This window comes from Plasmodium berghei, assembly GCF_900002375.2.
Source record: "Plasmodium berghei ANKA genome assembly, chromosome: 4".
Lineage (NCBI taxonomy): Eukaryota > Apicomplexa > Aconoidasida > Haemosporida > Plasmodiidae > Plasmodium > Plasmodium berghei.
Genome location: NC_036162.2, coordinates 666,649 through 678,340, shown reverse-complemented (window position 1 = coordinate 678,340; position 11,692 = coordinate 666,649). Strand labels below are relative to the sequence as shown.

The 11,692-nt window shown below is 23.0% G+C and overlaps 2 protein-coding genes across 2 annotated transcripts; both read left to right on the top strand.

The window, feature by feature from the left end:
• Positions 1 to 942: 942 nt before the first annotated feature.
• Positions 943 to 4,656, top strand: PBANKA_0417900 (nucleoporin NUP138; the record flags this gene model as incomplete). Its single annotated transcript, XM_034568225.1, has 1 exon — positions 943 to 4,656. The coding sequence occupies one exon, from the start codon at positions 943 to 945 to the stop codon at positions 4,654 to 4,656; it is 3,714 nt and encodes a 1,237-aa protein (XP_034420236.1).
• A 1,375-nt stretch (positions 4,657 to 6,031) lies between these two features.
• PBANKA_0417800 (conserved protein, unknown function) lies at positions 6,032 to 10,502 on the top strand (the record flags this gene model as incomplete). Its single annotated transcript, XM_034568224.1, has 17 exons — positions 6,032 to 6,271; positions 6,544 to 6,651; positions 6,812 to 6,949; positions 7,061 to 7,112; positions 7,321 to 7,328; positions 7,456 to 7,899; positions 7,995 to 8,088; positions 8,226 to 8,325; positions 8,444 to 8,506; positions 8,609 to 8,723; positions 8,820 to 8,933; positions 9,026 to 9,490; positions 9,627 to 9,689; positions 9,782 to 9,883; positions 10,031 to 10,098; positions 10,205 to 10,339; positions 10,469 to 10,502. The coding sequence occupies 17 exons, from the start codon at positions 6,032 to 6,034 to the stop codon at positions 10,500 to 10,502; spliced, it is 2,343 nt and encodes a 780-aa protein (XP_034420235.1).
• Between the last annotated feature and the right edge of the window lie 1,190 nt (positions 10,503 to 11,692).

Below are 11,692 nucleotides of genomic sequence, written 5' to 3'. Positions count from 1 at the left end.
CCCAACTTGTAAAATATTTGTATTTGAAAATAAACATACATATGTAAAATAAATATTCTGTGTATTCTATTTGGATTCATTCATTTTTTAATATATAAGCATAATCGCTTTACTAAATTACAAAGTATAAAAAGCTTAAGCGATTTAAGCTGATTTTCCTTAATCACCAAAACCCATGAAAAATTCAAATCTCATTTTCCCAAAAAAATAAGCACAAACTTAAAGTTAGTATGTTAAATTTATATAAATATCAAAATATTCTTTTAATATAATGGTAAAATTAAGCATTATTGTCCTTAAATATACACAATTATTCGTGTATTTATTTATATATATAAAGGCACACGAATATATTTTTTATTTTACATATTTTAAAATAAAAATTATTCAATTTAAAAAAAAATAATTTTCTTTTTTATGTTATACTTTCATAATGTTATCCCTATTTAATATTTTTTTTGCAACTTTTGCTGATTTGAAAAGTAATTAATTTCGCAATATGCTTGCTCATTTATATGAAAATTCATATTTACTGAACAAATTAAAAAAGAGAAATTTAATTTGTAAGAAGTTTTATATTAAACATTGTGTTATAAAGGAAACCAAAGATAATAGGAATATAGCATTAAGTACAATTTTTAAAATATATTTAATTTTTCATTTACAAAAAATGCATATTTTATATATCGACCCTTCGCCAACTATATGAATATTATAATAATGGTGAATTGCCTTAATGATATAAAAATATAAGGGTGTATATATATATTATACATATTTTGTTCTCTATTCATATTTTTTTGTCAATTTCTTATATATATAATACCTCCAGTTTCCTTCTTATATATCTCTTATTCATTACAGCATAGCAAAAAGGGCTATTTAAGAGCAATAATAATAATAATAATGAAAAAATAAATTTGTTCACAATAAAACACAACAATGAATAACAATGGAGGAAATGCAAATAACCCCAATATGTGGGGTATGCCAAATAATAATTTAGGGAATAACAGTTTTTTTGGTACTAATATGAATAGTCAAAATGGTTTAAATGAAAATAATAACAATAGCTTAAATAATCAAACAAACATGACTGGGAATAATATGTTTTTTGGAGCGAGTGTAAACAATCAAAATAATAATATTTTTGAAAATAATATGAATTCTCAAAATAATGTTGGCAAAAGTGATAATTCTATTTTTGGAACTCCATCAAATGATCTTAATAAAAGCAACAATACTAGCTTATTTGGTAGCCTTTCTTCAAACACTTCTGTAAATAACAATACGACAAATGCTTTTAATGCAAACTTATTTAATGCCGCAAAAAAGGATGTATATCCTGGATTTACAAGAAGTTTATTAGGGAATTCACCAAATAATAGTTCTAATATATTTAAGCAAAGCACACTAGGTAGTTCAATAGCATTAGGAAGCCAATTAAATGAAGATAGAGGATCCGAATCAGGGGGGTTATTTTCAAAGGAACAATTAGAAGCAGCTAAGCAAATATTTGCAAATTCATCTTCAGGAAATTTATCAAGCTTTAATAATAAAACGAATAATAATAAGTTAACATTTAGTGGAGGTTTTTCATCAAGTTCTAGTGCGTTTTCAAAAAATAATATAAACCCTTTTCAGAGTATGGCTATGCAAGCAACTAATCAAAATGATAAATCATCACTTATGAATAATAATATGAACAAATTATTTTTTGGTGATACAAATAATAATAATATTAATGGTGGTGGAAAAATAAACCCATTTGGTATGCCTACCGTGAACAATTTAACTTCACCAAATAAATTAAATGAAATTGGTCCAGGTGGATTTAGTCAAGCTATTAAGTCATTTAATCCAAATACTAATAGTTTGTTTTCATCACAAACCAATACCGGTTCTACTGCTTCCACTAGTTTTAATAATAATGATAGTTCTCAGAAATCCCTTTTTTCAAATTTTGGTGGCGGCTTTAACTCATTTGCAAAGACAAACACAAATGATATTTTTAAAAAAAATACTACAGAAAATGCTACTAATAATAATAATACAAATACCTCATTTTCCTTTTTGCCATCTTTTAATGGTTCAAAAAATAATGATAATTCATTCTCTTTAAATTCATTCAATGCAACAAATAATGAAAAATCAAGTGGCAGTTTGTTCAGTTTTAATAATAATAATACTAACACAGCATCACCAGATTTTTCATTATTTTCTAATAATAATATAAATAAAACCACAACACCAGATAATTCAATTAATAGCAGTATTAATAAAGATGCTGAAAATAAGGCAATTGAAAAATCTAATCAAAACATAGGAGAAAGTAAAGATTCAGGAATAACAAGCGTAGTTAGTGAATCCTTTAAAGCTAACGATGCTAGTGGAACAGATAAATCAATTTTTTCTAAAGAAACTGAAGCGGAAAAGGACAAAGAAAAGGCTGGTGACAAAAACGAACAAAATGACAACGATAAGGAAAAAGATGAAACCAAAGAAACAAATGTTACCCTTGAAATTAAAAAGGATGAAAATGATTCAACCAAAAATCATGATGAAAAGTTAATAGATCATAAAAGCGAATCAAAAGAAAACCAAAATAATGAAAATGAAAAAGATGATAAAAATGATGATAAAAAATATGAAACTTCAGACAATGCTAAAGATAATAAAGATGGCACTAATAATGATAAGATGTCACTTTTTGGAAAAAGCTTAACATTTAACTCTTCATTTTTTAAAACGAGCACAGCCAATTTGACTGATAAAAAAAGTAATTTAGAATCATCTAGCAGTTTAAACAACGATACAGAAAATAAAAAGGAAAAAACTGGATTTTTCTTTGGAAATGACGATAAAAATGAAAATACAAATACTAGTACTGAATCAAAATGGGATTTCTCAAAATTTGGAAATAATAATTTATTTAACAAAGAAAAGGAGTCATTTTCCTTCAGTTTTAAGGAAACTAGTACTACTGACAAAAAAAATGAATCTACAAATTTAAAAGATAATAAAAAAGAGGAAGATACCAAACCTTCAGTATCTACAGAATCAAAAGATAAAAATAAAGAAGCTACCGCTACACCAAAAAAATCAATATTCAATTTTGGAATTAAATCGAATTTTTTAAACCAAAGCTCAAAAGATAGTAAAGATGACAACATAAATGAAAGCAATAAAGAGAAGGATAACGAGAAGCCGACTAAAGGAGCTGAAACTGACGAAACAGATGCAGACGGAACTAAGGATCACAATACTACAGGAGTGTATAGTAAATTAGATTCAAATGATGTTGGTGATAAAAAAAAAATTTGGAAACTTTCTTTTACAAAGAAAAAGGATCAAACTTCTACAGATGCACAAAAAGAATTGAAAGAAAATGAATTAAAAAACAACAACTTGCTTAATAAAGGTCCATCTCTGCAACCAAGCGATATAACACTAGGAAAAGGAAGCTTGTTTGGAAGTTTTACTAAAGATAATGAAAAAAAAAATGAAGATACAAAAAATACAAAAAGTGATCACTTTTCAAATATTAATTCTTTTGGGAAGAATAATACAAGCATAAGTTTTAATCAAAGTAGTTTATTTGGAAAACCTGATGAAAAAGGTAATACGTTATTTTCATCAAGTAATAACACTTTCCAATTTTTTAATTCTTCTCAAAATGATAAAAAAAAAACTGAATTTCAAACAAAAACTCAAAATATACCAGAGATTAAAAATAACCAAAATGCTGACGATGAAGATGTAAATAATGTAAGTAATTTAATAAATTTTATATCTTTAGAAGATAGGAAAAAAAATGTATATATAAATAATAATGCACAATGTGATGACGAAAATCATGAAAAAACGTACATTTCGTCAAACTTGAAATCTAACAATAATAATGAAACATCACATCGTTCACAAACTGCTAATTTCCAATTAAAAGAAACAAAAGGAACTCTTCGGATGGATAATAATGATGATTATGCCGATTTTAATGACATTGATTTTATAAATGGACAACAAAATCTAGAAATTAATATGGAACACCAAAGACAGTTAGAAAATGATAGGAAAAGCGTAGAAAATAATATTAAAACAAACGAATGTTTTTTAAAAAAAAATTTAGATCAAGAAATGGCTGTTGATGTTATTAATAATTTATCATCTTTTGTTAAAAATAAAATTAATTTTATGAATTATTGTTCTAATGAAATCTTAGATATATATAATAAAGTATCTCATTATGAAAAAATGTATGCATTAATATCAGAAGATCAAATCAAAATTGAAAAAAAACAGGAGTCATTAGAAAAAAGATTAAGACTTATACAAAGTGAGCAATGTGATATGCTTTCTTTACTTAATGAACTCGATAATGAAAATTCTTTAACTTTTTTAAAAGTTCTTAATCAAAAAAATTTAAATAAAGACGACAGTATAAATAATAAAAATCTTTATCTTGACATTGATAAATTTGAAAAATTAGCTGATAAAATAGAGAACTTAGAAGAACTAATAGATTCTATACATAACACTTCCAAACATGACATAGTAAATGATCTAGTTAATAAATGTTATACAAATGAAATCAATTGTGAACAAATAGAGAAACAACTTAATGGTTATTCTCACGAGCTTAGAAATATGAAGTAACAAAAAATCAAAAGTAAACAAATACACCCTTGAGCGATAAAATTAAATCAAACATTCAATTTAAAAAAATATTAGTTTTTTGTGTGCGTAATATTATTACTTTCTTTTCTATATTTATCCCATAAATTCGTATATATATATACATAACTTGGGAATAAAATGTGTATGCATATCTTTTGGAATTTTATATGTTCTCAATGATTTACATTAAACATAACATTCAGTTGTATTAAAATTTTATATTTGTTTTTCTCATTTTTAATTTTACTTTTTTAGTATTGCATTTAAATATTTACAACATATTTTTTCCAATTTAAATAAGTAAATAAATAAGCGATTCGTGAAATAAAGCATATTGTAAACACAAATTAATATGTTTACATGCGAAAGAATATAATAGATGTTAATTTATGACACTATTTAGTTAACTGCTTATAACTAAATTTTTCGCCATATTTTTTTTGTATTCATTGTTACTTTTTATTCTTAAAAATTGATAAGAAAAATGCCTATATATCCATATACACACGCATAACAAATTTGCATATATATATTTACTTATGTATATTTTCCAAATTATCTATACTCTCATCGTTAAACTACATTATAAACCAATGAGAATTTTCTATACTACACCCAATTCATCTTTATTTGCATTCAATCAAATTTAGTGCAATTCAATGATTGAAAAAAATAGACAAATAATTTATCTTAAATAAAAAAATAAAATATGTATATATAAATATTTTTAAAAGTTAGAAATAAAAAAAAAGAATGACCAAAATCACATTTTACAATATTTTTCATTTTATACTTTTTTTTCTGATTTTTTCCGTTTTTTTCCAATGTGCGTTCGTATATACAATTATGCAAATAAAAACAAAATACGCATTAAACAAAAAATTATTACATTCGAACTTATTTAAAAAAAATTGTAAACATTTTATATTATTTGTTATATTGAAAAATATAAATTTTTATTTTCCTTTAAAAATTATAACTATATTGGAAAATTTACATTGCATTATGTATGCATTAACTATATAATAATAACAATGCAATAATAATAGACAACTTTTTATTTTTTGGGGAAATTATCACCTTTTTTTCGTTCAATTTTATTGCAATTATTTCATATTACGTGAAGAAAATTTTATTTCAATTTACTTAATTTTAATTATATATATAGTTTTTTGTATCAAAGTAACCAAACAACAATTTTAACACATTTTATGGGAAAATAATAAAATTGTAAATTATGTGTACCTAATTTTTTTCATTTTATAATGATATATATAATTTTTTTTCGTTATATGCCCATGCGCCCCAATAAATAAATATATTAACAAATTTTTAATAAATTCACTTTTCCAAAATGAAAGATGCTGAGAAAAACATAAATTACATAAAGGATTTTATTCAAACTTTTTATTTCGCAAAAAATATCGAATTGATAATTGACGAATCAGCACTTAAACAAATAAATAAAACACATAAGGAAAATAACTCAAATGTAAATATATATTCATGCTATTCTATATGGTTATGTATGAATGAAATATATCCATCATGGTTTGACATATCTATCCATCCTGCTCAATTTGATTCGGAGATGGTAAGTGGCATTTATACGAATACGTTTTATTACAATGAAAAAAATTAATTTGTATGATATTTTCGCTCACCAAACACATCTTAATTACAACCATTTTATTAAATTACATAAAATAAACAAAGAATATAAACATATGCACCCACATATATATGTAAATTTTGTATTCGTTGTAATCGATATATAGTTTAGATATTTATCAAATACATTTCCATGATCACATTTGTTGTTCCATTTTTGCTTCATTTTTTATTTGATTTCTTATATTTTCAAAGGACGCCTACGAATGCATACTCAAATATCTTAATGAATACCACGAAAACAAATTCGAAATAATTATAAAAAAAATATTGAGGAATTTACTAGGATTGACAATAAACGACGTAAAAAAATTTTGATACATATATTCATGAAAACGTTTTCATTAGTAGCATATAGACACCTGAATAAATAAAATGGGAAAATTCATAGATATTTGCTACATATTCAATAAAATAAAGACAATTTTTTCATAATTTATTTATATATTTTTTTTCTTTTAAGTTCATTGACATTTACAGTTTAGTCATATTAGCAGCTCTCGTATCAGATGACAAACAAAAACATATAAATAGCATTTTATCTCTTAGCCATGAAACACAAAAATATATACACAATATTGTTGAAGTTTTGGATAAAACGGTATTATTCATTTACATTCTTTTGGATATTATTTATATTCTACAATTTATTATAACTTTTCAATCCAATCTTTTACATCTGATTTTCCACTATTTATTTTTATTTTTTCAGGAAAGTGCAACCAAAGAAACAAAATTGTCTCCACAAAATAGTTCCAATAAAGGTATATAAAATAAAAAACGAATTTAGAATTTTAAATTATTTATAATGCACATAAAATGCATAAACTCGATAAACAAGGCATACATACACACATACATATATGTAGACACATTTAATTGTGTATAAAACTAATTTTTATTCAATTTTTTTATTTTAATGAAATTATTTTCAATAACAACCCCACCATTATACATAACCACTCTATATAGATATTACGGTAATAAATTATAAAATACTATTCTTTTGCAAATATGTACATATATATCTGTACGTTAAATAAAAGAAAAAATATATCTAAAGTATCCCGTTAAATAATAGTTGCATATATATGTTTTAATATGCAGAATATAAATGAATCCATGAAAAATGAAATAAAGCAATTGAAAGAAAAATTGAAATATTTGGAAATCGAAAACGAGAATTTAACCAATTCAATAATAGAAAAAAACAAAATAGTTGAAGAAACAAAAGAAAAAATTAATAGCTTGCAAAAACAAATTAACACTGTTAACGAAAAGGCAAAAATTCAATATATTACTCAAATAGAAGAACATGAAAAAAAAATTCATGAACTCCAAAGCAATCTAGAAAAACAAACCAAAGATAAAAATAATATAGAGAATAATTTAAAAAATAAAATAAAAGAACTCGAAGATGAGCAAAACCTACTTAAACAAGAAAATTCAAATATAGATAATTTGCAAAATAAAATTAATAAATATAAAGAAAAAATAGACAGTTTAATAACAATTCAAAATATAAATAAAGAATTAGAAGAGAGACTTAAGGTAATTTAAAAAGACAAGGAATAAAAAATTATTTTTATGAATATATATATATATTCTAAATTTTTAAAATACATCTTTTATTAATTCATTCATAGGAAAATACCAAGAAAACTATTGATATGGAAAATGAGGTTCAGAAATTAAGAACAGAGCTAAATAGCACGAAGATGTATAAGGATAAATGTTCAGGTTAGTTTTTTTATTATTATTTTCCCCTATTTTTTCCATTTAGTTTATCTTTATTATTAACTTTTAATATTGTATAATATAATAAATATATATATATATATATATATATATATATTATTTATATGCACATTTATTAGACCTATCTGTAGAATTGGAAAAGACAAAAAATGAATATGAAAAACTTCAACAAGCCATTGGAGAAAAAAATAAAACCATGCAACAATTGAAAAACGATTTGTAACATAAAAAAAATAAAATTTCGCAATAGCAATTTTAAAATTATCATAATAAAACCAATAATGAACGAATATATATTCATTAAAATTATATATTTCTATTTTTTTTAACTATTCAGGGAGGAAAAAACAAAAGCTTACGATTTAATTAGAAAGGAGCAAAATCTTAATAAGTTCAACATGTAAAAAAATTAATATATATGTAGAATGCCAGAATATCAATTTATGTGTCTTAAATTGCTAATTTTATATTTTATTTTTTTCTTTATCCACCCATTATTTAGCGGACTAAGTAATGTAGATCAAACAGAGGAATTATTAAGACTTAAAAAGGAAAATGAAAATTTGAAGAATGAAATTGATTTAAAAAAAAATGAAGAATTAAACAAAGTAAAAGAGGTAATATTCAAGCAAAATTGTTATTGCATTGTGCCATCTTTCACCAGATACATAATATATATATATATGTGTGATTTTATTTATTCATTTTTGAAGCTTGAAAAAGAAATTTGCGATTTGAAAAAAATAAATGAAGAATTGAAAAATAAAACTAATGAAATTATGAAAAACAATTCGGAATCTGATAAAAAACTATCAGAAAATGATAATGTAAGAAACAAAATATGTAAACCTTTGAGCAATAATATAGACCATATTAATATTGTTATGCTACATTATTTTGTTTTGGTTTTCCATTTTAGTTATACTTAAAAGAGATCGAAGAGAAAAAAAAACACATAGAAAATAAAGAAAAAGAACTAAAAGAAAAGCAAAAGGACTTAGAAGACAAACAAAGAGATATAAATAATAAGCAAAAGGAATTAGACGAAAAACGCAAAGAAACAGAACATATAAAAAAAGAATTGGAAGGAAAAAATAAAGAAGTGGAAGATAAGAAAAAAGAAGTCGAGTCAAAACAAAAAGAAGTTGAATCAAAACAAAAAGAAGTAGAATCAAAACAAAAAGAAGTAGAATCAAAACAAAAAGAAGTTGAATCAAAACAAAAAGAAGTTGAATCAAAACAAAAAGAAGTAGAATTAAAACAAAAGGATATTGAAAATAAGGAAAAGGAAAACAAAGAAGAAAAAGTCGAAACGCCCAATGAAATCGAACAAATGAAAAAAAACATAGAACAAAAACAAAAAGAAATAAACGAACTCAAAGAGGTTAATACATATATATTACATAGTTTTCTATTTATATATAAATAATAAATTCGCATTTAAAATATTGATCATTACTTTGATAGTAAATATATGTGCAGTATCTTTATATATACATATGTATATTTTAAATATGCAGGTTAATGAAAAAATGGTGGTACAATTATCTTCTGTGCAAGGAAATGTAGATACTATTATAAATGTAATCCAATTTTAATATTTTTTATATTTTTATTATTTATTCATATATAGAATATCCATATAATTTTATTTTATCATTTTGATTCAATATAGGACAAAGTAATAAAATTGGAAGCTGAATTACTCATGGAAAAGAAAAATGCTGGATTTATTGAAGAAACCACAAAGAATAAATTAAGCAAGGAATTCAATTCGGTATTTACATATGATCATTAAGAACAAATATTTGATAAAACTTTTTCTTTAACCACATTACCATAAACTAACATGTATCTCTTATAAAAAAATAACAATTCTTTTCATATTTTTATCATATTCAAATTACATTTTACTTTTAATTAGGCTCTTCAAATTTTTAAGGAACAATTACAAATTAGAGAAAAGGAAATTGAATATTACAAGGACGCATTGTATGCTATATAGAAACAACTAAGTCTAATATACATATTTTTTATTTTATAAATGAAATCGTACACACATAAATAATAAAATTCCTTGTTTTATGCATATTTTCAGGAAAACGCAAATAGATATATCTAAGGACGAACAAAAACTGTTAAGCGATATTATTCATGGTCTAGGCCTCAAATATAAACAGCTGCAAACATATAACCTTTCATTGAAAAATGAAATTATAGGAATAAAACAAAGGTATTAATTTTATATTTATTTGCATATACATACAAATATCCATGCAGACAAATATATATGTTTATAAAGATTGCTTACCAAAGTATCAGTAATTATATATGTTCCTCTTTATTACCCTTTTTGATATAGAACGCAGGCATATGTAGAGCCAGAGAGAAAATGAAATTACCTTTTTTAACTTAAATTGTTTTATGTTTTCTTAATTGTTTCTGGATTTTTTTTGATTTTTTATAGAATTGGTATAATTTACAAATGAAAAGTTGTATTATTAATTTTTTTAAAACTTCTAACATTCATTTTGTTGTGAATTTCTATATCCTCATTTTAAAAACATTTTAATTACATTCCGCATACATATAGAACGTCAATATACACAATTATGTTTGTGCATATCCATAAATACATATGAAAGAAATGTATGTTAGTTCGTTTTTTATTTCTTTGTTTCATATGAAAATGATTTATCTAAAAAATACGTGCTGAGAAATTATAACATACTTTGTAGTATTTTTTACAATCATTGAAACTTGTACTTAAAACAAAATAAGTACTAAAAAATTTAAGAATTATTTGTGAATATTTTACATATAATATCAAAAATAAATTTAGGATTAATATTTAAGTCATATGAATAAGGTATAAAAACACCAAAAATATATACATATGGAATTAAAGGAAATTAATAAAACTTAAAAGCACTGAATTATATAAAGAAATATGTAAATATATGCATATAGATAAAATAATACAACTAATCTTATAAGCTTTGAAAAGCCCTAAATGCAGAACATAAAATGTGCTCTATATATTTTTTGTTGAGGTGCTTGTAATAAAAGTCAATAAATTCACACACATAATAGTATTTTTGTGTGTGTAAGTTTTTTTTAAATAAAATTATTTCCTATAACCTTTTAATGAGACTATATGAAAATTTTTATTTATTTTACACATGTGGAAAAAATAATATTTACATATGCATCGTTTACTAGAATAAACATATAATCACATTGTAATATTTCTTAGTTTTATTCTTAAAAACAATGAGAAAAGAAAAATATACAAAACATTATTTGGATATTTAATGTTTTCAGTTTTCCACTTAATTTTAAGAGCCAAGATATATAATGTTTTATTTTATAAATATTAATGTATAAACAATTTAACATATAATTAAATACCTAATCATTTCATTAATATCATTATAAAAAAATTAAGATAATGATAATGACAAATACTAATAAGAATATATACATACAAGCTTATTTTTTTTATTATCACAGCATATGCTAATTATATATACTTATAATATACAGAATTTATATATATCGTGATTGCTTGTCTGAATACCCTTAA